The 15,232-nt window shown below is 44.4% G+C and overlaps 1 protein-coding gene across 4 annotated transcripts in view; it reads right to left on the bottom strand.

The window, feature by feature from the left end:
* The window catches only part of TBCK (TBC1 domain containing kinase), a 330,567-nt gene that overhangs the window by 270,643 nt on the left and 44,692 nt on the right, over window positions 1-15,232 (bottom strand). For all 4 annotated transcript variants that reach the window (XM_068231246.1, XM_068231264.1, XM_068231255.1 and 1 more), the window contains one exon: window positions 4,344-4,458. In XM_068231246.1, coding sequence (XP_068087347.1) covers window positions 4,344-4,458 — 115 coding nt within the window. The remainder of the gene's footprint in view (window positions 1-4,343; window positions 4,459-15,232) is intronic.

Genomic DNA, 15,232 nt, shown 5'->3' with positions numbered 1-15,232 from the left:
CAGTCACTGGATGGAGCATGGAGATTAGACAAGTTAAGTTCACTCAGATGCCTAGCATGGGTTCACAGTAATGGAGGTGCATGATCAGGTTGGACACAAAAGGAGGAGGACCCTGCCCAAAGGCTTACAATCTAAAGGGAGAGGTAGGGACACGAGAGGTAGGAGACCAGAGTTCAGCTGTGGGTTTAGAGCACTTGTGAAGGGTAGTAAGCCAGAGTGAAAAGGTGAGTTTTGAGGGCTTTCTTGAAGATGTTGAAGGAGGGGGCTGCCCTAATGGGTGGAGGTAGGGAGTTCCATAGTGTTGGAGCAGCTCTTGAGAAGTCCTGGAGGCGTGCATGGGACTGAGTGATACGGGGGGGGGGGGGGGCGGTCAGGCGAAGTTCATTGGAGGAGCGGAGTTAGCGGCTAAGTGTGTATCTCTGAGTAAGATCAGAAATGTAGGTTGGACAGGTTTTGTGGACAGATTTGTAGGTCACAATATCTTGAATCTGATTCTGGACTGGATAGGAAGCCAGTGGAGGGATTCATGGAGGGGAGCCACCCTGGTGGAGCGATGGGAGGAGTGGATAATTCTGGCTGCTGCATTCATGATAGACTGCAGTGGGGCTGTTCGGGTCATAGGGAGACCAGACAGAAGGGCATTGCAGTAGTCGAGGCGGGAAATTATGAGGGCATGGATGAGGAGTTTGGTGATGGCAGAGGTCAGGAAAGAGCGAATCTTACAGGTGTTACGAAGGTGGAAGTTGCAGGACTTTGTGAGGTTTTGGATGTGGTGAGTGAAGGAGAGTGCAGGGTGACACCCAGACAGCGGGCTTGAGAGGTAGGGCGAATGATAGTGTGGTTAACAGTGACATGCACATCTGGGAGGTTCAGGGATGACCGGGGTGGAAATATCATAAATTCCGTTTTGTCTACGTTTAGTTTCAGGAACCTAGCGGACATACAGGAGGAGATGGCTGATAGACAGGAGGAGACCTTATCCATGGTAGTGGTGGATATGTCAGGGGTGTGGAGGTAGATCTGGGTGTCATCTGCATACAGATGATAGTTAAAACCCATGGAGGAGATAAACTTGCCAATGGAGGATGTGTATAGGGTGAACAGTAGGGGGCCAAGGACCGAACCTTGTGGGACTCCCACCGAGAGGTGGTTGGGGGTGGATGAGGACTCATTGAAGGCGGTCGTGAAGGAGCGGTTGGAGAGGTAGGATGAAAGCCAGGACAGGGCAAGATCGAGAATGCCCATGGACTGGAGGGACTGGAGGAGTAGGGGATGATCTACTGTGTCAAAAGCTGCTGAAAGGTCAAGAAGGAGGAGAATGGAGTATTTACCTTCAGCTTTAGCTAAGGCAAGGTCATTGACCACTTTGGTGAGAGCAGTTTCGGTTGAGTGGGCAGGCCAAAATCCAGATTGCAGGGGGTCTAGCAGTGAGTTGGCATTGAGGAACTAGGTCAGGCGTTTGTGAACCAGACGCTCAAGGAGTTTTGAGGCAAAGGGGAGGAGGGAGATAGGACGGTAGTTGGAGGGTAGCGAGGGGTCGAGGGAGGGTTTCTTGAGCAGGGGTAGTACAGTGGCCTGCTTGAAGTCTGAGGGGAAGGTGCCTGTGGATAGGGAGAGGTTGAACAGGGTAGTGAGGACTGGGGCCAATTCCATGAAGTGAGGCTGGAGTAAATCAGAAGGGATGGGGTCAAGGGGGGAAGTGGTGGTATGGGAAGTCTGCAGTAGGTGGAGGACTTCCTCGGTGGTAGTAGGAGTGAAGGATGTGAGGGGAGGATAGGGTGGAGGAGGAGCTGGTTGGGAGGGGGTGGAAGGTGAAGATTTGAGATTGGATATTTCCTGGTGGATAGAGACAATTTTGTTGGTGAAGTGGGTGGCTAAATCTGTGGCAGAGAGGGAGGAAATGGAGGGTGTGTGTGGAAGGGGGGGGGGGGGTTTAAGCAGGGAGTTGAAAGTGGCAAAGAGACGCCGGGGGTTGGAAGCTTGTGCTCCGATGAGCTTGGTAAAGTATTCCTGCTTCGCATGAGCAAGGGCAGTGTGGAACTGCAGCAGGTTTGTCTTGTACTGTAGGAAATCCTGGTTAAGTCTAGATTTCCTCCATTTCCGTTCAGTGGCGCGTGTTTCCCTCTGGAGGTTGCGAGTATGGGTAGTGCGCCAGGGCTGGGGGTTAGGGGGTCGGTTGCGGCGAAATATTGGTGGAGCAGCTTTCTCTAGGGCTGATGAGAGAGTTTGGCGATACTGAGCTGCAGCAAGATTAGGACAGGTTAGGGTGGGGAGAGTGGAGGAGAGGGCATGGAGGGGGTCAGCGAGGACGCTAGTGTTGAGCTTGCGTAGGTCTCGCTGCAATCGACCAGGTGGGCGGGCGGGTAGTTTGGAGGTGCCTTCCGTGAGGAGGTTGAAGGTAAGAAGGTGATGGTCTGAGGGTGGAAAGGGTGCGATGTCAAGGTCTGCAATAGCGGTGGATTTAGTGAATATAAGGTCGAGAGTGTGACCTGCAGTGTGAGTGGGGGCGTTGGTGTGTTGTACTAGTCCAAGTGAGTTGGCAATGGTGAGTAGCCGGGTCACAGCGGAGTTCTGGGCTTCATCGATGGGAATATTGAAATCCCCAAGGATGATGGTGGGGAGGTCAGAGGAGAGGATGTGAGGGAGCCAGGAAGCAAGGTCATCGAGAAATTGTGGGGTGGAGCCTGGAGGACGGTATAAGACCGCAACAATGGCAGGGAGGGGGTGGTAGAGGCGGATGGTGTGGGCCTCAAATGATGCGAATTGTAGGGAGGTAGGTGGGGTGAGGACACGGAAGGTGCTGGATGGGGAGAGGAGCAGACCCACCCCTCCCCCGGTCCTGTTGTCTGGTCTGGGGGTGTGACTGAGGTGAAGCCCACCATAGGAGAGGGCAGCCTCTGCGGCAGAGTCAGAGGGGGTGAGCCATGTCTCAGTGAGTGCGAGGATGGTGAGGGATTTGGTGAGGAAGAGGTCGTGGACTGCTGTAAGTTTATTGCAGACGGATCTGGCATTCCAGAGACCGCAGGGTAGGGGGGAGCATGTGTTTGTGGGTGGGATGGATGGAAATAAGGTTGGAGCGAGGATGGGTGTTGAGGTTATTTGTGGACAGAGGGCTGTGAAGTGTATGAAGCAGGTCAGCAGGGGATGCCTGTCTGGAAGAAGGCTGTGGTCCAGGATTGGGTGATATATCACCAGCTGCAAGTAAGAGTAGGAGGGAGAGAGTAAGCAAATGTGAATGGGATTTAAATGTTTGTGAGGTTTTTGAGCTGCTGGAGGGAGAGAGAGATTTCAGGAGAGCTAACAGTTCATGAGAAGCTGAGTAAGGTGAGGAAAGCAGAGCAGGTGAAATGAATATGGAGTGTGGTACACTGGGAGGATGCATATTGCAATGCAACTTGTAGATATTTGCAGACAGGCAGAACATGAGAAAAAGTGCAGTAAACATAGTAATGGTCTCTGATTATAACCAGGAAGTAGTACTGGTAAATGTAGTAGTAGTAGTAGTAACAAGCTGCTACAAACACTAGGCCATCTCTGCTGCTACCCTTTCAGAAGTTTGTTTACACTTTTCATCCTCGTTGGAAAACCAAGCAATGCTGTTGACTTCAAAGAGACAGCAAAAAAAATAAAAAATAAAATAGAATATAGGAACTGCAGCAGTGCAAAGGAAAGGTAGTATGTGTGGAATTGTTTGTCAGAGGACTTTAGCTATAGCTTTTGTTTGCAACTGAGATCCTGAGTTTTGGTATTCTTATAACTTTCAAATGTCTATCAACTTTCAAAATTCAATAAAGCAATGAAAATAAAGGTCTAGCACTAGATTATTTTAAATATAAGCATATAATAAGCCCAGTGCATTTACTGCCACAAAGTATTACAGCGGTTGATGGAATATTACAACATACCTTTCAGGTGTCTTATGCACCTTATTATTCTCTAGAAAGAGAACTACATACGCATACGTGTAAAGATTTGGGCACAGGATGAAGCGGAAAAACATCTCAACCTGCTACTGCACATTTCCCAGCAGCATTAATTACTAGTCCCCCTCCAGGCCGCCATGGACTTAGGGGTAAGATATAATTCAGCTGCCAGCTACCGCTGGCAAACGAATTAGGCTGTTTTTAAAGTATTTTGGGCTCCGTGTTTTGACAGCACCCATATTACCCTCTGAGCGCCGCTATATCCACCCAGATATCCGGCGCCCTTCTCGCTAGATACACCTGTGCAAAGCACTACATCCATGTGCCTATCATGTTGGTAAATGAACCTTTAGGACTTTCACTTATCAATATCCCATGAAATGGTGGCCCACACCCCTCAATGATGGCGTCAGTTCTTACCTCTTCATCCAGCAGGATATTGTGAGGAGAGAGAGCTCGGTGGACCATGTGGTGACGGTTCATATATTCTAACCCCTGAAGGGCTTCGAAGGCCAGATGTAAAATCTTCAAAGGACTGGTGGAGAAAAGAAGTACAGTTTTTTTCACCAATTAAGCCAATATGTCATAACTTCTTGTACATAGCTGTGTTATCTGCCAGAAATCAAAGCGTTAAATGAAAAGGTTTATAACAGCTTTTGCTTACAGGGAGCTTATGTTTTGAATGAATTTAATTCACACAAATTCAAAAATAAAATCTGCTGGATCAGGTATCTCAACTGAATCACATGAGTGGTTAGTTAGTTTTTCATCTCGGATCCACTTTAACAAGTAACTTGTCTGTGTATCTTATTTAATGTTTAGATAGTTTAGCTATCAATAGTATATGATTATTCCTTCCTGTGATCCAATGAGAGCAGCCATATTTTGCTTGTCATAATTATACACAGGCAAGCTGCTCTGCAACTCTACCCCTCAACTTGTGAAAAATCCACTCCTCTCTCCGCCCCTTTGCCTATAAAATCTCTTGCTGGTAAAGCCTCCTTCTCCTCTTTCGAGAAAACCTCTTCCTCCCCAGACTGAGCTCCCATGAGCACTTGCTACATGGGACTCAGAATGCCTAGGCGCTGGAGGAGCTGTGGGCAAGGATTGTTTACTTTATAGGGAATTAGGGTATGAAAACAAAAAAAAAAAGTATTTGGCTTGAGGAATGCCCTATAAACTATATGTAAGGGGCACAATTATGCAATGAGTAAAAGTTTATCTTGGATCCAGTTTAAGAATAGGACACGTTCAAGGGTACATAGTGCTTGCCTATGTACACTTTCTATTTTATTTTTTTTTGCTTCAAAAAAAACTTAATAAAGCATAGCTTTAGTATATACAGTGGCTTGCAAAAGTATTCGGCCCCCTTGAAGTTTTCCACATTTTGTCATATTACTGCCACAAACATGAATCAATTGTATTGAAATTCCTCGTGAAAGACCAATACAAAGTGATATACACGTGAGAAGTGGAATGAAAATCATACATGATTCCAAACATTTTTCACAAATAAATAACTGCAAAGTAGTGTGTGCGTAATTATTCAGCCCCCTTTGGTCTGAGTGCATTCAGTTGCCCATAGACCTTGCCTGATGAGTGCTAATGACTAAATAGAGTGCACCTGTGCGTAATCTAATGTCAGTACAAATACAGCTGCTCTGTGACGGCCCCAGAGGTTGTCTAAGAGAATATTGGGAGCAACAACACCATGAAGTCCAAAGAACACACCAGACAGGTCAGGGATAAAGTTATTGAGAAATTTAAAGCAGGTTTAGGCTACAAAAAGATTTACAAAGCCTTGAACATCCCACGGAGCACTGTTCTCGAGATCATTGAGAAATGGAAGGAGTATGGCACAACTGTAAACCTACCAAGACAAGGCCGTCCACCTGAACTCACAGGCCGAACAAGGAGCGAACTGATCAGAAATGCAGTCAATAGGCCCATGGTGACTCTGGACGAGCTGCAGAGATCTACAGCTCAGGTGGGGAAATCTGTCCATAGGACAAATATTAATCGTGCACTGCACAAAGTTGGCCTTTATGGAAGAATGGCAAGAAGAAAGGCATTGTTAACAGAAAAGCATAAGATGTCCCGTTTGCAGTTTGCCACAAGCCAGGTGGGGGACACAGCAAATATGTGGAAGAAGGTGCTCTGGTCAGATGAGACCAAAACTGAACTTTTTGGCCAAAATGAAAAACGCTATGTGTGGCGGAAAACTAACACTGCACATCACTCTGAACACACCATCATGCTCGGGGGGTGCATCTCTTCAGCAGGGACAGGGAAGCTGGTCAGAGTTGATGGGAAGATGGATGGAGCCAAATACAGGGCAATCTTGGAAGAAAACCTCTTTAAGTCTGCAAAAGACTTGAGACTGGGGCGGAGGTTCACCTTCCAGCAGGACAACGACCCTAAACATAAAGCCAAGTCAACAATGGAATGGTTTAAAACAAAACATATCCATGTTAGAATGACCCAGTCAAAGTCCAGATCTACATCCAATCGAGAATCTGTGGCAAGATCTGAAAACTGCTGTTCACAAACGCTGTCCATCTAATCTGACTGAGCTGGAGCTGTTTTGCAAAGAAGAATGGGCAAGGATTTCAGTCTCTAGATGCGCAAAGCTGGTACAGACATACCCTAAAAGACTGGCAGCTGTAATTGCAGCAAAAGGTGGTTCTACAAAGTATTGACTCAGGGGGCTAAATAATTACGCACACCCCACTTTGCAGTTATTTATTTGTAAAAAAAAAAAAAAATGTTGGAATCCTGTATGATTTTCGTTCCACTTTTCACGTGTACACCACTTTGAATTGGTCTTTCACGTGGAATTTCAATACAATTGATTCAGGTTTGTGGCAGTAATGCGACAAAATGTAGAAAACTTCAAGGGGGCCGAATACTTTTGCAAGCCACTGTATAAACCTGTAGGAAGTGAGTTCCGCACGATGTAGGTAGAGTCGAAATACCTTTATTGAATCAAACACTGTATAAACGTGGTAACAAAACAGCACAGTAATTGAACCCAACCTTGGCTCTCCTGAAAAGTAAATAGAAGGCATGAGATTTTTATCTGCCTGCACAAGGACTACTGATAATAACAGTACTGGAAAGTAGTAAGTAATGCTCTTCACTAAGAGATGAATAAAATAGATTCTAATAACTAGAACTAAATTTCAGCCCTTAAATTAAAAAGAAGAATGTGGGCCTGCAGGAACGTTCTATTTAACTTTACTACTACACATTCAATTCAGCATCTAATACATCAGCTCAGGTTTACTTTAACCACTTCCCCTCCAAAGGTTTTTCCCCTTAAAAAAAAAAACAGAGAAATTTTCAACTGTCAGCAATCCTTCCATTCATTCACCTCAACTTTATTACTACGGTACTTATCACAAAGAAACAAAACTAGATCTTGTTTTTTTTCGCCTTTTCTAACTTTTTGCAAAGAATTATTTTATTCTAAATGTGTTGTAACAGGAAAAATAAGAAAAAAATTGAAAAAAAATTCATTTCTCACTTTTCGTCCATTATAGTTTTAAAATAATATATGCTACCATAATTAAAACCCAAACATTTTATTTGCCCATTTGTATGGTTACTGCCACGTTTAAAATTTTTCCCTAGCACAATGTATGGCGCCAATATTTTATTTGGAAATAAAGGTGCATTTTTTCAGTTTTGCGTCCATTCCCAATTACAAGCCCATAATTGGTGCTGCATGACATGCCTCTGTGTGTCCCCCGCACTGCTCTCTTCCCCCCAGAACCGCGTTATCACCCCCCGAAATTGCTGATATGCAGCATGTCGACATCTCGAGGGGGTAGTGGGAGAGAAGCACTCCCTGCTGAACACCCACTGGGGGTGTTCCTGGAAGGCTTCCCCAGCTGCCATTAAGCAGATCTGTCTCTCCCCGGGTGCTGCTCCTCGCCTCTCTGCACTTTGCTCTGTGTGAGACACAAAGAGCAGCTCTTCCAGCAACATGACTCCAGGGGCCTCGACACCAAAACTAAAGGAGAGCAGACTACAGAAGCGGCAGGGATTGCGACTATCTGTCCAGCCAGCCCTCCGGATCAGGTAGCATGCTTTGTACTAGGTAAAATCCCCACCTCAGAATCACTTGAATAAAGTATCTTTAAATGGATTTAAAGCCAAAATAAATCGAAAGTCCCTAAAGGATTTGCGATATTGGACAGTGCCTTTTTGCTGGCCACAGTTTGGGTTTTCACTTTTAATAGGTTAAAAAAAGAATACCCTTCACTTTTACAGTTTTTTTGTTGTTGTTTCAAACTCCAGGTAAATTATTTGAAAATCAAATTCAACCTAAGGTATTAAATAATGTGCGTGAATGGCCTCATGATGGCAGTAGACTACTATATTTTACATAGCACATCAAGAGATGAAGAAGGAAAGGGGGAAAAAGACAATTCAAAAAAAAATAAAAATCACAAACCGATGAAAACCAATTGTAAAAGACAGTACATATTTAGCATTGTTTATTTTTGCCTCTATCTCTCCATTTGTGAATTAATGTTTCTTCCTTGCTTGGAAGAATTGTTAATGCAGCTAAGTAATTACAGTGGATGTGTGTGAGCAAATCAAGCACAAAGCAGAGAGAGCTAAGTTCTACATTTGTCAGTATTCAAGGATAGTAAAGGTGAGAAGGTATTTAGTAGGTGCCAAATATGCAGCCATCCAACACTACTGTCTCCTGAAACTTCATACTTTTCATTATTTGTAAAATAACACAGGGGGAACATGTTGACAAGTAAATCTGTAAGGAAAAAAACTCATCCATGCAACTCTTACCCCCAGAGACTATGCTTACAGCCATGCACAGGTTCATGTTTATCAGTGTTGAGGTCAGTGTCTGGGAGCATGTTAATGTGTACAATACATATCATGCAGTTCCAGAACAAGCTCTCTTTGTGATTTTACATCCACTTTTAACTACCTAGCACTTTGCAATCTGAAAGTGATCAGAAATGGATCACAAAACACTACTAGTGTAAAAGAGCCCTGAACCTGCTTCTTCTACATCCAGACATAGCCGGCAGATAGAGCCTTCCTCTGCCACACCTGTAATTTGTGATTGTGCTTCCACTGGTGCAATGTATTGAGATTTTTTTCTGAATAGGAGGCAACACATTTTTTTCTCCATCTGTGAGTTGAGCCCCCTTGTCCTTTGCTCAAGCCTAGGGACAAAAAGCTAATCTGCCAAGCCTTTATATTGACCTCTGTTGTATTTATACATGTTCATTACAGTAGATCTACTCTTAATGCATCTATTCATTAGATTAAATAAGCCCAGTTTATCTAACCTTTCCTAGCAAGTGAGACCTTCCATCCATCTGAATTATGCTAGCATCCTAGGTTATTATTTAGTATTTATATAGCGCCGACATCTTCCACAGCGCTGTACAGAGTTTATTCTCATATCACTTAAAGGGAACCAGAGAGGAATGGCCAGCCAAAATAGAAAATGATTTTATACATACCTGGGGCTTCTTCCAGCCCCATAAGCCTGGATCGATCCCACGCCGCCATCCTCCGCTTCCTGGATCCGCCGGTACCTGACCCGTCACTTCCGGTGGACGCGGCCAATTGTCCGCATCACAGGGGCTCCCTCCGTACCCGTACGCATGCGGCTGCGCAGTAGGCAGCCACATGCATATCTGTATGGAGAGAGCACCCTGTGATGCGGAGAATTGGCCGCGTCCGCCGGCCGACTCGCGGCAATGACGGGACCCGGTGGGGGCGGATCCAGGCAGCGGAGGACGGCTGCATGGGAGCGATCCGTGCGTATGGGGCTGGAGGAAGCCCCAGGTATGTATATTTCATCCTCTCTGGTTCCCTTTAACTGTTCCTTTTACAGGAGGTCACAATCTAATCCCTACCATAGTCATATGTCTATGTACTGATATTAAAAAAGTTTTTTTCTCTTTTATTGCATCCCAAAATCTAATTTGCTTTAGCTGCATCTGCTTGGCATTGAATACAATTATTTAACTTGCTGTCAACCAGTACGCCCAAGTCCCTCTCCAAGTTTAATACCCCATCTGTATCCCATTAATTTTGTATGGTGCTTGATTTTACATTTTTTTCTTTGAACTTTAAAATTCATCTGCCATTTATGAGTCCACATAGCCATCTAATCCAGATCCTTCTGCCATACGCCACTATCTTCCTCTGTGTTGATAAATCTGTGAAATGTTGTATCATCTGCAAAAATAGCAATATTACGTTCTACTTCATTTACTAGGTCATAAATAAACACAGACCCAGTACTAGCACCTGTGAGGCGTAGTGGCTTGCAATAGTATTCGGCCCCCTTGAAGTTTTCCACATTTTGTCATATTACTGCCACAAACATGAATCAGCGTTATTGGAATTCCATCTGAAAGACCAATACAAAGTGGTGTACACATGAGAAGTGGAACGAAACTCATACATGCTTCCAAACATTTTCTACAAATAAATAGCTGATAAGTGGGGTGTGCGTAATTATTGGGGTGTGCGTAATGAGTCAATACTTTGTAGAACCACCTTTTGCTGTAATTACAGCTGCCAGTCTTTTAGGGTATGTCTCTACAAGCTTTGCACATCTAGAGACTGAAATCCTTGCCCTTTCTTCTTTGCAAAACAGCTCCAGCTCAGTCAGATTAGATGGACAGCATTTGTGAACAGCAGTTTTCAGATCTTGACACAAATTCTCGATTGGATTTAGATCTGGACTTTGACTGGGCCATTCTAACACATGAATATGTTTTGTTTTAAACCATTTCATTGTTGCCCTGGAGTTATGTTTAGGGTCATTGTCCTGCTGGAAGGTGAACCTCCGCCCCAGTCTCAAGTCTTTTGCAGACTCCAAGAGGTTTTCTTCCAAGTTTGCCCAGTATTTGGCTCTATCCATCTTCCCATCATCTCTGATCAGCTTCCCTGTCCCTGCTGAAGAGATGCACCCCCCCGAGCATGATGCTGCCTCCACTATATTTGACAGTGGGGATGGTGTGCTCTGAGTGATGTGCAGTGTTAGTTTTCCGCCACACATAGCGTTTTGCATTTTGGCCAAAAATTCCATTTTGGTCTCGTCTGACCAGAGCACCTTTTTCCACATGGTTGCTGTGTTCCCCACATGACTTGTGGCAAACTGCAAACGGGACTTCATATGCTTTTCTGTTAACAATGGCTTTCTTCTTGCCACTCTTCCCACAAGGCCAACTTTGTGCAGTGCACGACTAATAGTTGTCCTATGGACAGATTCCCCCACCTGAGCTGTAGATCTCTGTAGCTCGTCCTGAGTAACCATGGGCCTCTTGACTGCATTTCTGATCAGCGCTCTCCTCGTTCGGCCTGTAAATGTAGGTGGACGGCCTTGTCTTGGTAGGTTTACAGTTGTGCCATACCCCTTCCATTTCTGAATGATCGCTTAACAGTGCTCCGTGGAATGTCCAAGGCTTTGGAAACCTTTTTGTAGCCTAAGCCTGCTTTACATTTCTCAACTTTATCCCTGACCTGTCTGGTGTGTTCTTTGGACTTCATGGTGTTGTTGCTCCCAATATTCTCTCAGACAACCTCTGTGGCCATCACAGAGCAGCTGTATTTGTACTGACATTAGATTACACACAGGTGCACTCTATTTAGTCATTACCACTCATTAGGCTATGTCTATGGGCAACTGACTGCACTAAGACCAAAAGGGGCCGAATAATTACGCACACCCCACTTTGCAGTTTTTGATTTGTAAAAAATGTTTGGAATCATGTACGATTTTCGTTCCACTTCTCACGTGTACACCACTTTGTATTAATTTTTCATGTGGCATTCCAATAAAATTGATTCATGTTTGTGGCAGTTATGTGACAAAATGTGGAAAATTTCAAGGGGGCCGAATACTTTTGCAAGCCACTGTATGTGTAATAAGGGCTCCTGGAAAAAAAGGGCACAGGAGATTGCCGCTAGTAGAATATCGGTAAAACTACAGATAATCTACTACTTAATTCCGATTTACCAATATTTCACTATGACCTAATGTAACTTTACTCTCACTATGCTACCTATGTCTAACCCTTACAGGCCCCCCCCCCCCTTCCCCCAGTAGTGGTGTCAAAACCTTAACTCCCCCTCCCCCCATTTCACCTAAACCTTAACCTATTCCTGCAGCAAAGTAGCGATTTGTGGCAATGGGTGGAAATTTCGGCACCTGAAGGTGGCAGATAGAATAGCAGGCACTGTACTTACCGTAATTCCCTTAGCACTCAAGGATGTATGTCACCCAGGCCCAGTGCCTTATCAGTTTTGATTTTATTTAGTCTTGCCTGCACTCCGTCCTGCATTAAGTATTTAATATTTCAGTCAGAACACTGGGAATCTTCCTCATCTGTAATATTCAACAAATAGGTCTTCCTTGCAAAGACAAAAGCAAGCACGCAGTCAATAGCTCTTTCAGTAAATATCTTATTTATTACTAGTGGACCTAAGCTTGTTTAAAAACGGGCTCGGTCTGTCACTGCGCATGCGCCCACCGCGCACGCACATTTCCGCCTCGTGTGCGCTGGACGCGATGTGCCCACCCGCCGCCCGTCCCTTTGGCCGTCATCCTAGCCGCGCATCACTCTCCCTCAATGCCTCTGCGTCCCTGCACATGCGCAGAGAGCATGTGGGACACACACAGGGACATGGGATGCAGAGACTGTAGGGTTTTATTATAGAGGATTATAGATTTTACAACTTATGCTACGTACACACATGCGACAACGATCGTTCGTTGTGAACGACGAACGAACTTTTAATTGATGAAAGAACGACCTAAGTAAAGTTATTTTTTAAATGTGTGTAACGATCTGATCGTTAGAACGAACGTTACATCACGTAAAGCAACTATTGCGCTTGCGCATAAAAATGAGAAGTTTCATGAAGAAATAGCGAAATGCGCATGTCAAGCCTAGTACGAACGACCGTTTCCAACGATGTACTACTTTTACAAACGATCGTCGTTGGAAAAAACCCGCCAAGCTAGATCGTTCGTTTTTAACGATCTAGCTCGTCCGTCGTTAGACTTAATGATCGTTGGTTGCTTTTTTTTAAATGATCGGGGAACGATTGTTTCAAACGACTATAGTCGCATGTGTGTACGCACCTTTAAACTCATTTTGATCCAAGCATTATTTTAATATGGCATGCTATTAAGCATGGGACTTTTAGAGATGCAGGATATGATACTACCTAAAGGGCTTCAATCCTCATCTGTCCCCAATGGAAAGATGAATACAGTGCAATGAGAACAGAACATAAAAGTGTGTGCTATAGAGCTGCATGTTAAAGCATGATGCTATGAATAGATGGTGCCTTGACGTTAATAACATGGGCTGCAAATACTTCTAGGAATTATATAGAAATAACTGTGCTGCTGCTGGAAAAAATGGCATTATACATTTAATCAGGGCCATGTTTAGATATAGGCAAACAAGGCAGATGCCTGGGGATGACAGCTGCAGGAAAGAGCACCACAGAGCTGCGGTCAATGTTTGAGTGTTTAGCACCCTGTGCTTTATGGAATTGCTAGCGCTATTAAGACAGATGAATGCTAATTTAAAGGGAACCTAAACTGAGAGGGATATGGATGTTTCCTTTTAAAGAGACACTGAAGCGAAAAAAAAAGATGATATTATGATTTGTATGTGTAGCACAGCTAAGAAATAAAACATTAAGATCAGATACATCAGTGTAATTGTTTCCAGTACAGGAAGAGTTGAGAAACTCCAGTTGTTATCTCTATGCAAACAAGCCATTAAGCTCTCCGACTAAGTTAGTCGTGGAGAGGGCTGTTATCTGACTTTTATTATCTCAACTGTTCCTGGACTATTTACTTTTCCTCTGCTAGAGGAGAGGTCATTACTTCGCAGACTGCTCTGAAAGACTCATTTTGAATGCTGAGTGTTGTGTAATGTGCACATATTATAGAAAAAACACTATATACCTGAAAATAAAAGTATGAGAATATTTTCTTTGCTGCCAATCTTCTAGTAATTATTCATAGTACACAACCAATTCACTATATCATATATTTTTTTTCGCTTCAGTGTCTCTTTAAACAATAACAGTTGCTTGGCAGTCCTGCAGATCTCTTTGGTTGCAGTAGTGGCTGAATCACACACATGAAACAAGCATGCAGCTAATCCAGTCTGACTTTAGCCAGAGCACCTGATCTGCATGCTTGTTCAGGGGTTGTGGCTAAAAGTATTAGAGACACAGTATCAGCAGGAGAGTCAGGGAACTGGTATTATTTGAAAAGGAAAAATCCATATCCTTCTGAGTTTAGGTTCCCTTTAAACACCAAAATAGGCACTGCAGATTAGCATAACAAAAGAGGGTTAAATAGCATAACAATGAATAGTAAAAGCTGTGAACTTACTGGGGACAACAGGCTCTGAACCTTTTAAGGACCAGAGCCTTTTTTCTCAGATTTGCTCAGTGTAATCACTGTGTTTGGCTCACACTGATCAGGAGTCAATGAAAACGGCTCCTGACTGATGTGCTGGAGGGGACCCGCTATTGCGTCCCATACTCAGGAGCCCCCATTATTAAAACACCCCCACATCTGGCTTAGGCGAGTGTTCTCCTCAGAATTGTTTCCTGTCGGGCAGCATGAAAAAGTAGCCAGGTGAGGAAGGTCACATTGGGTGTGGGGGAAATCGCATTTGGTGCCTTGGGAGGGTAAGGGGGAATTATGTTGGGTGCTACTGGATGATACTAGTGGGGTGGGGAAAGGGGTTAACACTGGCTGCTACTGATGGATGAGGGGTAATCTCCCTGTGGACGATGGTGAGTGGGGGTCTCACACTAACTACTGCTGTTGGGGAGGGGCATTCTCAGTCAAGGTGCTGCTAGTGGATAGGAAGATCTCTCTCAGTCCTATCCACCAGCAGCACTCCGAGAATGTCTCTCCCCAAGAGCATTGCATCACTCAGTGAGAGACCCCCCCCCCCCCCTTCCCAAAGATTACTGGTAATCATTACATTTTAGTGTGGGTGGAAGGATAGAACTCAGACGGACTAGTTTTCAGAATACTTCCTTTTATTCGGTACATAGTGAAATAGTTGCATTAGCAAAATAACAGTTCAATCCTGATAGCTTAGATAGTACAGTCACATCATTTACTGCCTCATTTGCTTACCCAGGACATGTTAAATACAATTTAGGCCCCGTTCACACTTGCATTTTGGCAAGTAAACGAAACGGATCCTGATAGGATCCTGACCTGATCCTGATCAGAACCGTACGGTTCCGATCCGGATCCGGTC

This window comes from Hyperolius riggenbachi, chromosome 1 (genome assembly GCF_040937935.1).
Source record: "Hyperolius riggenbachi isolate aHypRig1 chromosome 1, aHypRig1.pri, whole genome shotgun sequence".
Lineage (NCBI taxonomy): Eukaryota > Metazoa > Chordata > Amphibia > Anura > Hyperoliidae > Hyperolius > Hyperolius riggenbachi.
The sequence above is the reverse complement of the archived record's forward strand: the minus strand, read 5'-3'. Positions and strand labels throughout refer to the sequence as shown.